The sequence below is a fragment of the Grammomys surdaster genome, unplaced genomic scaffold, assembly GCF_004785775.1.
Source record: "Grammomys surdaster isolate TR1022 unplaced genomic scaffold, NIH_TR_1.0 190, whole genome shotgun sequence".
In the NCBI taxonomy this organism is placed as follows: domain Eukaryota; kingdom Metazoa; phylum Chordata; class Mammalia; order Rodentia; family Muridae; genus Grammomys; species Grammomys surdaster.
In genome coordinates this window covers 8,784,322-8,801,713 of record NW_021604635.1, presented here as the reverse complement: position 1 = coordinate 8,801,713, position 17,392 = coordinate 8,784,322, and the positions used below count along the sequence as shown (strand labels likewise).

The 17,392-nt window shown below is 42.7% G+C and overlaps 2 protein-coding genes across 4 annotated transcripts in view; one reads left to right on the top strand and one right to left on the bottom strand.

Moving 5' to 3' along the window:
* The first annotated feature begins 12 nt into the window (after positions 1-12).
* Positions 13-3,263, top strand: Tspyl4 (TSPY like 4). Its single transcript, XM_028769043.1, has one exon. The coding sequence runs from the start codon at positions 122-124 to the stop codon at positions 1,343-1,345; it is 1,224 nt and encodes a 407-aa protein (XP_028624876.1). The 5' UTR covers positions 13-121; the 3' UTR covers positions 1,346-3,263.
* Positions 3,264-6,534: 3,271 nt separating this feature from the next.
* The window catches only part of Nt5dc1 (5'-nucleotidase domain containing 1), a 109,750-nt gene continuing 98,892 nt past the window's right edge, over positions 6,535-17,392 (bottom strand). For all 3 annotated transcript variants that reach the window (XM_028769007.1, XM_028769005.1, XM_028769006.1), the window contains 2 exons: positions 13,890-14,058; positions 6,535-7,941 (listed from right to left, as the gene is read on the bottom strand). In XM_028769007.1, the coding sequence (XP_028624840.1) occupies positions 7,811-7,941; positions 13,890-14,058 (300 nt within the window). In that variant the 3' untranslated portion in view covers positions 6,535-7,810. The remainder of the gene's footprint in view (positions 7,942-13,889; positions 14,059-17,392) is intronic.

Sequence of the window (17,392 nt, the reverse complement as noted above, 5' to 3'; positions counted from 1 at the left end):
CGTCACAGGTTGCCATGGTAGCACCCGAAGGAAAGGGGGTGGAGCTAAGCATTCACTGCGGTGCTGCGCTGCGTCTGCAGAGGACAAGGGAAGCTCCTCTGCAGGGCTGTCAGCTGCCAAAATGAACGGCGTTGAAGGGGACCACGAGCTCCCTCTCGCTGACACCGCGACCCCCGCCCATGCCTCTGAAGATCTGGATCTGAAGCAGGACCAGGGGCTCCGCGAGGAAATCGACACGGTGCTGGCGATGGAGGCTGCAGGTGAGGCCGGTGCGGAGGGAGGCGCGCCCCCGGATTCCGAGCCCCGCGACCCAAAGCTCTGCCTCCGAGTGGCTGAGAATGGCTGTGCTGCGGCAGCGGGAGAGGGGCTGGAGGATGCTCCGTCTCCATCAAAGGGCGGGGACGCACCCTCAGCCCCTGTGGCAGCCGACGACAGCAGTAAAAATGGCTGTCAGCCTGAAGGGCCGCGCAGCCCTGCTAAGCCGAAAGCTCTGGAAGCCTGTGGCGCGGTGGGCCTGGGGTCTCAGATGATGCCGGGGCCGAAGAAGACCAAGGAAATGACTACCAAGAACGCCATGTCTGCGGCCACGGGGAAGGAGAGAGAAGCAGGGGCGGCGATGCAAGAAAAGAAGGGAGTACAGAAGGAAAAAAGGGCAGCTGGAGGAGGGAAAGAGGAGACTCGTCCCAGAGCCCCGAAGATCAATAATTGCATGGACTCGTTGGAGGCCATCGATCAAGAGCTGTCAAATGTAAATGCGCAGGCTGACAGGGCCTTCCTCCAGCTGGAACGCAAATTTGGGCGGATGAGAAGGCTCCACATGCAGCGCAGAAGTTTCATCATCCAAAACATCCCAGGTTTCTGGGTCACCGCTTTTCGGAACCACCCCCAGCTGTCACCGATGATCAGTGGCCAAGATGAAGACATGATGAGGTACATGATCAATTTAGAGGTGGAGGAGCTCAAGCACCCTAGAGCAGGGTGCAAATTTAAGTTCATCTTCCAGAGCAACCCCTACTTCCGAAATGAGGGGCTGGTCAAAGAATATGAGCGCAGATCCTCTGGTCGCGTGGTGTCACTCTCTACGCCTATCCGCTGGCACCGAGGTCAAGAACCCCAGGCCCACATCCACAGGAATAGGGAGGGGAACACGATTCCCAGTTTCTTCAACTGGTTCTCAGACCACAGCCTCCTAGAATTCGACAGAATAGCCGAAATTATCAAAGGGGAGCTGTGGTCCAATCCCCTACAATACTATCTGATGGGCGATGGGCCCCGCAGAGGAGTTCGAGTCCCGCCAAGGCAGCCAGTGGAGAGTCCGAGGGCCTTCAGGTTCCAGTCTGGCTAAGCTCTACTCTCGTGAGAAGCGCTTGCAGAAGAGTCGTTACCACCTGCTCAGCTTGGCCAGCTGCATGCAGCCTTCTGTCTGCTTTCTCTTCCTGTTGGATTGTGTCTTTTGGTTCTTCTAAGTCTCCAGTAGTTTCAAGATCGTGGCTTCCAAGTCCTTACTCTTCTTTCTCTGGGCCATCACGATGTTCTGCATAGTGTTAATGGTGTTCCAAGTGCATGGCCTTCAAACTGCTTCTATGCCAAGCTCATGTGCTGTAGTTTGTACTGCCTTCCTTTGCATGGCTTGGTTCCTGTCTGTGACATGATCTTTTAGGTTTTTTGTTTTTGTTTTTTAAAGTGGTTCTCTACCACGTGAAAGCTTGACACATCCTTACCAAGGACTAGCCAGGCTTCATACTTTCTGCTGTGTTCCCGATACCTATGTACTGTGAAGAACTGTGAGTTTCACCTCTGCAAGATGGAACTGTATCCCAACCCTGCCATCAGCCCAACAGGACATTCCAGGCTATTGCCAACTGCTCCTAGCTGTCTTCCTGGGCCTTTGCCATTTACCCTGCTTGTTATCTATATAACGAGCAGGTGGCTGGTGGGTGACTACTAAGTATGAGAGAAGTAACAGGTGAGGAGTGTTTTCTGTCACCACACTGGTCTTGCACCTTTGGTTGCTGTGCATCGTGATCAGCTGCTGGTAAGTATGGAAGCCTCTGCAGTTGCCCACCAGGTCTCTCCTGGTGGAGCTTTGCACAGGCCCAACAGTTCCTCAGGAACTAAGGACCTAAGTTCCTAGGCAACATACAGGATCCCTACTGTACCAGTTCCCGTGGCTCAGTTAGCTGCTGGGCATGGTCTGAAATCACTTGTGGCAGTGCCCCAAGCAAAGCTGAAATGCCCCCACCCCTGCCCACTTCCAGCAGTTAGTTCTTTTGAGCCCTAACCAGCATTATTCCTAATCCAGGCAGCTTTGCTTGAAGGTAACTCCTCCTCTTCCTCCTGTGTTCACACCCACTCTGGTTAAGTCAAAGTTGCCTAGGTTGAGGGAGTCAGAAATCTGACTGGCACACAGGGCTTGCTATGCCTTTCTCTCTTTGACTCTTCTCTTTTCCTCCCCCTCTTCTTTCTCTTTGAAGCAGTTACAGCCCAGAGACAGAAAAACAAAACAGACAGCAGGCTTTTTTTTTATTTGCTCTCCCCTTGGTGTGTGTGGACTTCAAATCTCTTGTTGCCCTGACGATTCTACCCTTCTCTTAGCAACGTCTGAAAATTTCAAGGGAGACCACCTCCACTCTTCCCTCCATTCTACCAGATGCTGTGTTTCTCTTAAGCTCTAGTTTGAGAATATGGGAGAAGAGAAAGAAGAGTCTCAGTGACAGACCTCTGTGCCTGCCCTGAGCAGTCAGTGAATGAATGCACCTGTCCCACGTTCCTAAAAGACAGCACTTCTTTTGCAGGCCTCAGCCTGTAGAAATGACCAGAGCTCAACAATGTGGGACATCTTTGTTGTGTTTGCCTGATAATGTCCCTTACCTGTCAGCTTTTGAATTTCCTTCCTTGTTTCCATCCTAACAAAGGAGGAAGCAGGCTGTAGAGTGCATTGTGGGAGGGAGACACCCAAGCCTCTTCTCAGGGATGTGGGGATGTGGAGGGATCTGGATTTGCAGGACAAAAATCCAGTGAATTTGCAACAGTGCTGGTATGGCCCCTGTTACTGTAGCCCTCAGCCATTCTCTTTCTGATTTCAAGACCCTGTCGGAAGCATCTCAGAGCTCAGGAGGTCTGAATACCTTCAGGGGAGGCTGGGAATTTAAGAGGAGGACCAGAGGGAAGAGCCTGTTGCAGAGTGAGTTTTTCTAGGTCTGCTGTGATGACTGACATATGAAAGGTGCAGGGTTGGGGGCAGGGGTCCCTGAGACACATTCCAGTGCAGGGGGAGGGAGGGTGATCAAGGGGGTTGGGATTTAAAAAGGGTTGCTTGGAGGATTTTCCTATAGTCTGTCATAATTCTCAACTCCACCAGTAAACAGATATAAGTCTGGGTGAGCCTTGTCTGTGGGAGATCAATGGTGTGCACTCCTCACTCCACTGTGCTTGACCAAACCCTAGTCCTCCCTGTCAGCTGACTGGCAGGACTGATGTTTACAAGCCTGCCTTTTACTAATCATTGAGAACAAGTGCAAACATTTGAATTTGTCATTTGCAGTATGAAGACTCCTGTGAATATCCATTACTAGATTAACTCGTTCTAGTGTCTGTTCATATATAGCTGTATTCTTAGAAGTACAATCCGCACAATGTGATCTCTGAAGTCTGAAGATTTTTTGAAAACTGTTGCTATGTCTTGTAAAAGTGGTTCCAAAAAGACAAATGTAACTCGTCTTACTGATATTTCTCGCTGTAGTAAGTAATACTTGACATTATGTTCTTAACCAGTGTGAGGACTAGAACTGCTATCAACTAAATGAGGATCTTAGTCCTTTGTCTTCTCTCCTGTGTGCTCGAAGGAAAGATATGTTATTGTTATGTTTCTTGTCTGCACCAAAAATAAATAAAGGTGAATAAAAAGCTCTATGCTGTCTGGGCTAATATACGGTCGGGCAAAGATGAAGCATTTCACAGAACAACACGAACTAAGCAGACCAAAATGATTTTTTTTTCCTGTTTAGCCAGCAGATGAGAGACTATCTGAACTGGTGTTGAGGCTGCACAGAGACTAAGTAGGGGAAATGGGTGTGGTAGCTGTGACTGCAGCTCTTGAGAGCCTGAGGGAGGAGGAACTGGAGTTTGAAGCCAGCTTGGGCTATAAAGCTGTACACAGGCAGCTGAGCTATATACAAGATATACAATATATATGTACATATATAGCATACATTTTATATTAAGACTATATCAAAAGAAGGAAGGAAAGAAATTAGGATCTAAAATGGAGGAAGAAAAACAAGAAATGCAAGAGAATGAGCAGGGACAAGGCTGTAGGAATGAGCCAGCTGTTTGGCAAGTGACATCAGCATCTAATTTTCACAGATAAAGCAGAACAGAAGCCAGGTTGACCTGCAGCCAGTGAGTGGTGCTGCCTCATCAGAATGACAATACCTTTGACAGATTAAAGCTCTAAATAAAGGGAATGGTGGTGCACACTGACTACTTCTAGGACAGGAAAAAGGCAGAGGCCACCGGAGATGGTCCACTGGCAAAATAAGGAGGGGTTTCTCTCACATCTCTGAGCCCTGAGGTAGTGACGTCAGCAAGACCTGCCTCAGACTACCCAGCTACTTGACAATTTTTAACTTAACAGAAAATTTGATGCATTTGCTCAAGTTTTGCTTAGTTGGCTAAAAATATTTGCCTCTTCATTTTCCTAGACAATATAGCATCCATACCTTAATACAGATAATGCAGAAGTATTTAGCCTTTAAACCTTTAATGAATAGTGGGTCAAGAGAAAACTATTACTCAAAACTCAAGTTGTGAAATCTTTTAGGTGTTTAGATATATTTCAGTCACAGAGTCATGTTTTGGGTATTCCTGTTAACTGTTTTGTCTTCCTAAGCAAGGTGGCACCATGTGCGTAGCCCAGGCTGATCTCCAAGTCTGGATCCTCCTGCTTCCGTCTCCCTAAGTGCCAGTATTACAGGTATGTACAACTGAGTACTCTTTTCAAAGCACCACACTGTTGCAGGGAAATAAAGTAGCACTCACAGATTCCACCATGTTTGTTTCCAGAGGCTATTTTAAGCCCCTTAAGAAAAAGACGTAGTCCAAGGGCGATACAGTTAGCATAACTGGAAACGACAGCTCACAAGGTATTATAATACTGACAACAGTATTCTAAGTGATAAACATCGGTACAGGTCTTAGGTTATCAGTACTCCCCCGCCCCCACTAGTGGTCGTGTCAGAAAGTTCCATGCTTTTTTAGTGCACATAACTATGAAGGAAAAAACATGAGCTGGAGAGAGAGAGAGAGCTCAGTAGTCAGAAGCACTCATTGCTCTCACAGAGGACTCTGGTTTGGTTCCTGGTACCCATATCTAGTGGCTCACAATCATTTATAATCCAGCTTCAGAGGCCTGTCTTCTGGCTTGCATGGGCAGCTGCATACATGTGTGCATACAGACAAGCAGGCACACACATAGATAAATATGATATACTAAAAAGAATAAACAGTTTTTCATTAGTGTTCTTTTTAATCAGAAAACCCTTATTCATTTTATGTAAGGATGCCTGGTCACTATGGAGACCAGGAGGCCAGAAGAGGGCTTCAGATTCTTTGGAACTGGAGTTATAGGGATTGTGAACTGCTCAGGTCTTCTGCAAGAGCAGCAAGAACTATTAAATGATGAGCCACCTACCTTTCCAGCTCCATCTTTTTAATTTTTATGATGCTACTGAATTTTTAAAAACTTTTACCATTTAATGTTTTTTTATGGAGTGTATTTGTATACAAATGTGCCACAGCTTGTGTGTAAAGGTGAGAGAAGAAGTCTATGGCATCAATTTGCTCTTTCTACCCTGACATGGGTTTCAGAGGTTAACCTCAGGACATCAGATTTGTGCAGCAAGCACTTTTATCCACAAAGCCATCTTGCCAGCACTATATTCACCTTTCCTACCTAGTTAGAAACACTGATGAAGCATGAGATAAAATTTAAACGTAGCTTAACACAGAAGCACTCACTAGAGGCAGCAGTGACAAGCCAGTAGGTGACACAAGAGGCAGGGCACTCTAAACTCCAGCTCTCTCTGTAAGCTGGAAGAGATGAGGTTGGATGAGGCAGCATCTTGGCTCACAGTCTTTAGATGGGAACTGAAAAAGGACTTTTCACTTGAAGTTACTTTTTCCCTTGCTCTTTAGTGGGCAAAAGAAGTACAATTAACTTTTAAATTTTGGGCTTCTCGATTATTATACCAACAACCATTTATAAGCATTGAAACATGCATTCTTGGATCTCAAGATGGCTCTGTAAATAAAGGCACTTGCCCCAAGTGTGAACTGACCTAAGCTTAATCACTGGGACATACATGGTAAAGGAAAAGAATACACACACACACAAACACACACACACACACACACAGACTCATACACAGGCACACACATGTACTCATAGGAACACAGAGGCAGGCACAGGCACAGGCAAGCACATAGACAAATATAAATGAAAAAGTATTCTTATTCCATAACACAGGAAACATCTATAGGGAAAAATAGCTTTATTTTAAAGCAAAGTGAAATCTCTACTTAAAGCATACAATAGATAGCATCTTTTATTTGGCCCTAAGCTTGATTGCGTGTGCTCATTATAACACTCTAATGACATTTTGGATATCAAATATATCTCTGTATCTGTATTCTTACCGATCAACAACAAAGATACTGATAATAAAGAAATAGGTTCTGTATCCTTTTTAATTACCCTGAGAAACACATCCTCATAGTACAGTTGAGATTTATCAGAATATTTGGAAATTTTAGGAAAATAGTTTTTCAGTGCATGTGTTAATATGCTAAATTCCAAGAAAAAATAATGATAATGTTTTTTAATCCTGTCCATTATGGACAGTAAAGTTAGCAGGGAAAAGAGGACTCAGGAACTTACAAATATCAACTGAATCTAAACATCTTGTGTAAACATGATCTGATGCATATACTAACTAATTAAAACCACACAGAACACAACATATCCTGACCTGAAGTGTACCTTTACAACTGTAGAGTGCTTCTTTGAGCTCCCTTCCCAAGGACAAAGCTGGACCTTAAGTTTAATAGGTATAAATTTAACTTCTTCCTAATGTGAGAAATTAATACTAAGGAATGAGGTAATATTATCTTAAGAAATCATTTCTCTTTATGTATTTTTTTTGGGGGGGAGGAAATATCAAAAAGCCTATTGGCTTGGAACAATAACCTGTTTTCACTAGACTCTGGTGTTATCAATTCAGGTTACACTTTCAATTAACAGCATGAATACTCAGCGCAGGGTTGACTTACTAGGTCTCAAATCATAATAGAGCATCAGATTTACTGCAAGCTTGCTTAAAAGCCATTGCTGGCCCCACTCCCAAAGTTTCTGATTCAGTAGGTTTGGAATGAAACATTCAGATCTGCATTTTCAAATTCTATGTTGCGCTGCTATTAGTCTGTGGACCAGGATTTGGAAACTGCTGGACCAGGGAGATGTATGAATGCGTACTTGCATGTGTTTGTTATCGTTTTGGGAGAATCCTCAAAACTGACAGTATAGAAAATATCAGTCATGTTCTCTTTTAGTCCAGGGTACTGAAAATATTAATATAACAAGAACTGTTAGACATTAAAATGATTTATATAAAATTACTTATATTTTAAAAAGACAGACTGACAAGTATCCATTTGGTCAATTTTCATTAAAAAGTTGCTCTTATAAAACATTTGCCTTGCTGTGGAAAATTAACATTTTTCAAACAGTGTGTCTACTGTACATATGGTTGGTTCATTTTTCAGTAGAGATTCTTTTGCTGTCTGTGTCTTGACAACCCAAGCTATAATGGACCAAGGGATAGTATCCAGCCGTTTTTGAACTGTTGGTAGAGAATCTTGTAAATTTGTAGTCCAGGGGTAACTCTGTGAGGGAGGGAAGGAAAAAAGTGATTTGTTTTATAAGCCTCCAAACTTTTTTAATAAATACAAATAGACTAAAACTCAGAGTTTGATAAGCTGTGCAAGGCCAACAATAGCAGTCACATTAAAGAGGATGAATAAATGACCATGAAGCTTCCACAACACACAAAGAACTACAGATAACTAAAGCATGCTGAGAGTGGGAGGGGCAGCCTTCCCCAGGGTTATCCAGGACCAAACGGTCAGCCTTGAAAACATGTATAAAACAAGTAGCATTATACAGACTGAATGCTGTGTATTTATGTATTTAGAGGTATATGTACATTATATGCATGTAACAGCAATTAATGAAAACAGAGGCCATGAATTTGAAAAGAGCAAAGAGGGACATTTGGGAGGATTTAGAGGGAGGAAAGAGGGAAATCAAGTAATTATCATATTAAAAGCAAAACAAAAGAATAATTCAGTGTTTTTATTTTTCAGAGTTTCATAATTTTGATACTTGTACTTTAAAGAGGTTGGCACCGAGGACTCAGAGTGTAGAGTAAGCATATAAAACTTGCAGTAGTATGTATGCCAGGTCACATGCAGACATACTCCACAAAGTGCCCAGCACTCTGGCCCAAATTACACGTTACATTAGGTGCCACTGAGAAGCTTAGGGGCTCGAGCAGTTAATCTTTATCACAAAAAACTACTGCTGAGGTGAAAGAAGGAACACTGCTTTCCCGATGTCAGAGAAAGTTAGGCTTACTGGGAAGAGGAAATCAGCATTAGTAAACATCATATAGCCTGGCCCCTGGGTTTAACTATGATGGACAGAACTATGAAACACGTAACACAATGCTACTTATGGTAACAGCAACAATTTCTTATTAAGGAATATGAGGAGCTGGTAAGTTGGCTCCACAGTTAAAATCACTTCCTGTTCTTCCTGAAGCTCTAAATTTGGTTCCTCCTTCGGACAGCATACCATGACAGAGACTGCCTGCAGTAGGCTGGGATGGAGACATCTCAGTAGCCCATGGCAGCTCTTTGTAAAAAACAGTTGTTCCCATTTCTCCTAGCCTTAGCCCTGGACAACGGCTATATAGATTTCATTTGTACGTGGCTGTTTTTCAGTTGGCCTTGGTGTGCATAATTATTTTATTATATCTGACTTTCTTTCTTCTTTCTCCTTCTGCTCTGGTGAATTCTGTGAAACTAGATGTTCTTTGATGTAATGATTCTTAAACAATTAAAATTGAGGCACGAGGCACAGCACAGCACAGCACAGTCCTAATGGCCAAGGTGCATGCTGTGTTCTCATCTTGGAAACAATGCAATAACTACACAGTGGTAGTTCCAGATTAATGCTTGACTTGCAAATAAAGTTTGAAGAAATTATTAGAAAATGAAGGGCCGGGCAGTGGTGGCGCACACCTTTAATCCCAGCACTTGGGAGGCAGAGGCAGGTGGATTTCTGAGTTCAAGAGTTTGAGTCTAGCCTGGTCTACAGAGTGAGTTCCAGGACAGCCAGGGCTACACAGAGAAACCCTGTCTCGAAAAACCAAAAAAAAAAAAAAGAAAGAAAGAAAGAAAATGAGATATAGCCAACACTGGGAACCCAAGAAAGGAAAAATCTATCAAAGTTATGAAGTAAGTTTTGCATACCATTTAAGAGTGGTTCCTAGATAAGGAAGTATAGAATACACAAAAGCTTATACTAGTAAAACTAAGTCAAAACACTGGGAGTCTTAGGAGAGTCACTGTTGTGCAATGTTCAGAAGTAGAAAGCTAATGGAACTATGGAGTTCAGGGTTAATTTGATTCTTTCTGGCCACTGCCTGGCAGCTTTGCCCATGTTATTTATTATTAGAGATTTACTGAAAAATGCAAGTAGCTGACCTCGGAGCTCTGAGCTCTGAAGTATAATAAGTTAAAAGTTAAAGTTAGTTTATTTATTTTGACTTTCTTGTTTTTGTTTTTTCGAGACAGGGTTTCTCTGTATAGTTCTGGCTGTCCTGGAACTCACTCTGTAGGCCAGGCTGGCTTCGAACTCAGAAATCCATCGAACTCAGAAATCCATCTGCCTCTGCCTCCAAAGTGCTGGGATTAAAGGTGTGCGCCACCACCGCCCAGCAGTTAAAGTTTAAATAATGGTAAGTTTGCAATTATTATTATTTTGGCTACAGACTTGGGAATTGGAAAACTTGAAACTTTGGGAAACAATTGTAATTCTTAATTCTTTGTGGGATATGGTTATTCTTTTGAATTTGATTTGGCAATGATTATACAATGTCTTTTGTTTACCTGCTTTTGGAGTATCAATAAAAGACTCGGGCAAGAAAAAGGCGAGATAGCATGAGAACGTGTGAAGAGTGAGTAAAGAGAGAATGTGAAGAGTGAGTGAAGAGAGAATGTGAGGTGTGTATGGAGAGTGTATGTGTGAGTGAAAGGAGAGTGCAGGTGTGTGTGTGTGTGTGTGAGTGTGTGTGGTGTATGTCAGATGTATGTGAAGAGTGTGTGTGAGAGTGAAAGTGGAACGCACAGAGGTGTGTAGGAGTGTGGGAGTTGAAGAAAAGAAAAGTACACAGGAGAAAAGCAGACTGAGCAGGAGAAAGCAGAGTGTGTGCAGCCTCAAGCTGCAAGCGAATGAACAAGAGAGAAAGAAAGCAGAGAGTGAGAGAGAAGAGAGAGGGAAACTTTAAGCCTTGAAAAATTGCCTGTCAGCTTGTACCCAAAAAGTAGTCTGTGTATATTTATTATGTGCCTTCCAGAGATCTCTGCTTCCAGTTGAGAACTCCGATCCTGTGAGGCTGGACCCCGACAGGTTCCCAGCATCCACATCAAGTGGTCTATAACCACCTATGATTCCAGATTCAGGAATATTTTGACCTCTTCTGGCATCCAAGGGCACTCCCCCAACACCTTAAAAAGTGGGGGTGGTTAGAGACAGCTCAATGATTAATAAAAATGCACTGCTCTTACAGAGGACCCAAGTTCAGTTCCCAGAACCCACATCAAGTGGCTCACAGTGCTTTTAACTGCAAGGGCATCTAACACCTCTGTGGAGATATGCATTCATGTGCACATACCAACACAGAGACACAGATGTAAACAGACACACAGAATTTAATGTAATAAAAATAAATTTTAAAAAAGGAAAGAAAAAGAAAAGACAAGAAAACCAGGGAGCTGGAGAGATGGCTCAGTGGTTAAGAACACTTGCTGTTTCATCAAGAGGACCAGAGTTTGAATCCCGGCACCAATATTAGGTAGCTCACAAACTCCCATGCCTCCAGGCCCAAGGAATCTGAAGCCCCTTTCTGGCCTCTACACACACACACACACACACACACACACACACACACACACACACACGTGTAGGAGATTCGACTTATTCAAACAATGTGATTATTGTGTTACATTTTGAGGAGGTGTCTCCAGCATCAGAACTAATACTCTCTTCCATTTCCCAGCAACCAAAGGGCTTGTTTCAGATTTGTCTGACCTGCTTATTAGCTCCTTTGGGAGAGGCCAGCTCTGTCGAGTTCTCTCCTAGGGTGCAGGGAGAGAGCTTTGGGACTATGAGAATGAAAGGCAGGAGACACCTCCATGATAATGAGCATTCGCTGTTCTTCCAGAGCACACAGGTCGAGCATCTACACTGGGTGGCTGTCACAGGTGCCTGCATGCATGTGACAGACACAAACAAACAAAATTAAATACATATTTACAAAATGAAGAGAAAGAGAAGTGCATGGATGTGACAGTTGAGGGCTCATTTTCTAAATATTTTAGAGATAAGTTTTAGAATGGAAACTCATTTTCCTTTGACTTTCTTACTATTCACAACCACACTTGATATTTTTATATGCATCTGGGTACCTTAGAATAATCCAGTGACTTCTATTATTATATCACCCCAAAACAATTCTTAATTATTTTGAAAAAAGTGGTTCTGTTAATAGTTTTTCAGGTTTTTTTTTTTTTTTTGGTAAGAGATTATTTTAAGGGTGTCTTTAATTTTATGTGTAAGCATTGAACAACAACAAAAAGGAACACCTGAGAACAAAATACCATTTCAGAAGGACATACTGACATACTGAGTTTGTATACTAACACAAGGTTCTTTTAGAAGATCAAACCTAACTTAAGGCCACCACCATCCTCCTACTGATAGTTCAGGTGAGTACCTTGCTTTTCTCCCTCCTATCTGTTCTGTAAGGGAGAAAATGCACCCTGACACCACTGGCTCCAACTTAGCAATGTGAAACTCAAGCACATATCCAGGGTTCTGACTTGGAGGGGAAAGAACTAGAGTGGACAGACACAGATAAACACCAGGATGACACTCAGGGAGATCAATGAATCTTCCAGGGCAGCAGAGACAGAAGCAGAAGTGATTAGCTAGGAGCCCAGTGCAAAGGAAAGGCAGAGAATTGGATTATGCTCTTTTCTCCTCAAGTCCTTTTCTAAATTCAGAAGAGATCTAGACCCTAAGACTCCACACCAAAAGCATGCACATACATATAGCAGGGTGGGCTTCTCAAATAAACAAGGACAGATTGTTTCCATCTGAAGTAGGAGGGCAGCCCAGTGAGTATCTCAGACTTTAAGTTACTAGCAGAGAACTGAGAACTTAGCATTAAGAAGTCACTCTCATGTTAATAACAAAGGTTTCCCAAAGCATCTATTTGGTTCCACATGACTACAGCTGCTCTTGGATTCAATTATAAACATCTTCATCCTTTTATGCCTTCTGAGTCTCCTGTGGTTTTTCCTGGTGGAGCTTCATTCTGTACCCCACCTTCCTCCCTGCCTGGTTCCCTCCCACAGTGTTGGGGATTGAATCCAGGGCCTTGCACATGCCACACAGGCTCTCCACGACATGGGGCTGCACTGCCAGTCTCCTCTGAGCTCTTTCCCAGTACAGCAATTCACTTTCCACTGTGTCTAATCATCTCATTCCTACCTCAGTTTTGATTTTGAAAGATTTAATTAAACATTTCCATCCTTAGTTTTGACATCTCTACAAAACATCCCATTCCTCTGTTCTCTGCAGTTGGCTGTTTTGTTGTTATTTTTGAGGTTTCCTAGCCTCGTATTCCTGGGAATTTTTCATTTTGGGCTGTACATTATATGAATTGCTTTTAGGAAGTATTTGTGTCCCAGAATAATATATTTCTCAAAAAAATGGACATTCACTCTCAAGTATATGGAGGCTTTAGCCACTGTTGAGGGAACTAATAATTTCTGCTATTCAGCTGTCTGAAGCTGAGTTTCAGCCCCCGTGAATGTGGACTCTGCTGTAACTCAACTTACAGCACAGACTGGAAGGAGATCACTAGGCTCACTCGTTCTTCTAGCTCCATTTTAGAAGTTATATGAACTTACTGAAATGTTCACTCAGCCTCTGTGGGGAAAGCAGCCCCAAAGCCAGGTTCGCCATTCTGGGCTTCCTAAGCATCTTGTCCTGGTACTTCTCCCAACCTGTATCCTATTTCTTCAAACAAATTTTAAAAATGTCCAGCCTTTGTAGTTGACTCCAGAAAGGTGTGTGTCTTGGGGTGAAGGGGTGGGAAGTGGGGGATGGGGGAGATCCTGATCCAGGCTGCCATATCTAGAAGCTCTTTCCCTTAAAGGGTAACTCAACTTATAGACTGAGCAGGATATATTTAGGTATACACACTCACACATAGACACACAGACACACATACACACACACACACACACATACACACACACGCAACAATCAGTGAAGAGGCCATGAATTTGAATAAGAACAAGGAGGAGCATATGAGAGGTGCTGAAAAGGAATCGAGGAATGATATAATTAAATCATAACCTCAAAAATAAAGGAAAGAAACCCTCAATGTCTTGAGAAGACTGCTCCTCTTGAAAACAGCAGCTCTGATGGTTCCTATCGTGGACAGGGAGAGGCGTCGCAGGTATCTCCCCATACTTACCTGCAATGGATTCAATGCTCGGAATTGCAATCGTACTGTAGGTGCTGATTCTCTTAGAGGACCACGTATAAACCAAGGAGTCGTCTGCATTTCCCCGTCGGGAGACCGAGTCAATAAAGTATGAGCCCCATTTATTAGATAAGGAATTTAGAGGCTTTACCTTTGGCACCTGAAAGAGGCAGGAACAACTGTGATTAGAACGGCATCCATAGTGAGGTGCCCCTGCAAGTGTTTTCCACTCACTACATGAACAGAAGGAGGAAAAGCTATAAGGACCTATGGGCAGGGCTTAGAAACCTGTTCTGTGTTAGCAAATAAAATAACATTTCCTTATTCCTTAGTGCAGTCAGTTGTCATAATCTAAAAACTATATATTCTCTATGATTAAAATAATTCTAATTTACCTATCGTCGTTATTAGTATTATATTGTAGGATAATTAAAAAACCGCTTCATTGGAATTTTCTCTGTTAGTATTTGTCTTTTAGAAGAGTATACTTTCAGTGTATCTGAAAGGTATCTCAAGCAGAGATTCCCCATCTTCTTCCAAGTAAGCTGCACTTCTGAGGAAGTGGCCTTCATGATCCTTTTCACATAAGAAAGTAACTTTGTTTTTAATTATAAGAAGTAAAACATCTCAGAGTTGGATGCTGACAGATTTCTCAGTCTGCAAGGAGGTTTGGGTCACCTTGAACCAAGATAAGCTATTGCTAGGGAAAACAGCAGCTGGTGAGAACTAGAAGCTGTGGGAGATCTTTATTCTGCTCTTTGTATAAAAGATGCTGGAACTCTGAATAAACTATGCAGCAGCAAGCTTCTGTGTTGCATCTGTGCCCTGATTAATTTGATCCTCACTTGGGAATCCCTCAACATGCTGGATGTTGACAGACAGGGTCTCACTGTGAATCCTTGGCAGGCCTGGAACTTGCTAAGTGGACCAGGAACTTACTGATGTACCACCATACCTGGGTTACTGGTTGTTGTTGTTTTTTTTTTTTTTCCTATGAATATTTTCTAGGTCTCCATTGAGAGAACTGAAAAATATGTCCATTTCTAGGTCTAGCCACAACCTCTTCATTATGGATTTTCCAAGGGGTAGGTATACTCAGGTACTTATTTACTTCTGTGTGTGTGCATGGGTGTGCATACGTATGCATACACAGGGCAGAGGTGGATGTTCAGTGTTCTTCTCCCTCAACCTTATGTTTTTGAGACAAGTTCTCTCATTGAACCTGGTACTCACTGATTTTGTCAGAGTGACTGGTGAGCAAGCCCTTTCACTAACTCCTGTCTCTCGTAGCCATTACAAACATGTGCCACCAGGGAACGTTAAGAAAACATGGGTTCTTAGGACTGAACTCCAGTCTTTATGATTTCAAGGCAAGCACTTTACTGACTGAGCCATCTGCCTCGCTGTGTTGCTACTTCTTACTGTCCTTCAAGTTGTAACTTTGGAAATCGTTCCTTACAATGAGGTCATTGTCTCAGCTACTTTTCTATTGCTGTGAAGAGACACCTTTACTATAACTTACAGAAAAGTGTATTGAGGGCTCATAGTTAGGGATAGAGTCCAGGATCAACATGGTGGAGAGCATGGCAGCAGGCAGGCATGGTGCTGAAGCACTAGCTAAGAGCTTAAGTTCTTGTCTATAACTAAGATGCAGAGAGCTTACTGGGAGTGGCTTTGACTCTTGAAACCTCAAAGCCTTTCAACAAGGCATACTTCCTAATCACTAGTAAACAGTCCCACCAACTGGAGACCAGGTATTCAAATATGAGCCTATGGGGGTCATTCACATTCAAATCACCACAGTTACAACAATATTTTCAAACTTTATTAACACTACAGGTATGGCTTTATTTCCAGGTCTGTAATCCCCCTTCAGAGTTTATTGTTATGTGAAGGATGAGGAAGGAGACCATCATATTTTTCTCCTTCTTTCATTCCTGACTCAAATGTTCTGTTGGTTTGGAATGTGATACAGGGGCCTTGTCTGAGCCCTGTTCTTTATTCACAACAATTGTTACAGATTGAGAGAATATCTTGTTCAGACGCCTTGTAGATTTTAGAAATTTTCAGTCTGGGAATACTTGAATATACTTTACTTATGCATCCATAATTTGAAAATTCAGAATTCGAAGACTTTAAAATCTTCTTCAATCTTTCTTCAAATATAATACATTCGCAGTGTGGATTTAATGGATAGGCCTTCCATAAATAAAGGGTTTCTTTTTTGGTTTTGTTCTTTCTTTTCTTTTTTTCTTTTTTCTTTCTTTCTTTCTTTCTTTTTTTTTTTTTTTTGTTTTGTTTTTCGAGATAGGGTTTCTCTGTGTAGCCCTGGCTGTCCTGGAACTCACTCTGTAGACCAGGCTGGCCTCAAACTCAGAGATCCACCTGCCTCTGCCTCCCAAGTGCTTCGATTTCTTATTTGTTAAAAATGCTCACCGTTAAAAGTAAGTTACTTTTACCTGTGATGGCTTGTATATGCTCGGCTCAGGGAGTGGCACTATTAGGAGGTGTGTCTGTGTTGCAGTTGTGTCACTATGGGCATGGGCTTATGACCCTCACCTCAGCTGCCTGGAAGCCAGTATTCTGCTAGCAGCCTTCAGATGAAGATGTAGAACTCTCAGCTCCTCCTGCACCATTCCTTCCTAGAAGCTGCCATGCTCTTGCCTTGATGGACTGAACTTCTGAATCTGTAAGCCAGCCCCAATTAAATGCTGTCCTTACAAGAGTTGCCTTGGTCATGGTGTCTGCTCACAGCAGTAAAACCCTAAAACAGAAGTTGCTACCAGGTATTGCTGTGATAAGCCTGACCTTGCTTTTATTTGGAAGAATGTGGATTTTGGGACTTTGAATTTGGAAAGCAGCGAAATGCTTTAAATGGGGCTTAATAGGCTATCCTAGTAGGAATATGGAAGACTTTGTTGTTGAGAGTGATTTGAATTGTGCAGACTTGGCCCAAGAGGTTTCAGTGAAGAATTTCAGTATGTGGCCTAGAGTTAGTTTTTTTTGTGGTATTTTGGTGAAGAATATGGCTATTTTTTGCCCTTGTCTGAAGAATCTGCCTGAGGCTAAGGTAAGAGACTCAGATTAATTGCATTGACAAAGGAAGTCTCAGAAACACTCATCATGGACTGTTCTCTGGTTAAGTCTCATGAAGAGCATTTTAAACAAGCATAGCAAGCTGAGAAAGGGAAAATATAAAATGTATGGTTTTTTTAATTTTAATGGGGCACCAGGAAGTGAAATGGAGCTGAACCCTGTGTTCAAGGATATTAAATTGAATTAAGAGAGCAGTGTCTTTGGGGCAAGATCCCACCCAGCTAAATTCAGATCCAGACTTGGTGGTATACACACACCTTTAATTCCAGGAGATAAAACCAAACAGATCTCTGAGTTCCAGGCCAGCCTGGGACAGAGCAAGTCCTAGGTGAAGAAAAGCTTAAATCCAGGCCTGGTGGTAGGTACACACCTTTAATCCCAGGAGACAAACATGCAGA

Coding starts and splice junctions, on each gene's coding strand:
- Tspyl4 (XM_028769043.1), top strand. CDS start 122: ATGAACGGCGTTGAAGGGGACCACGAGCTCCCTCTCGCTGACACCGCG.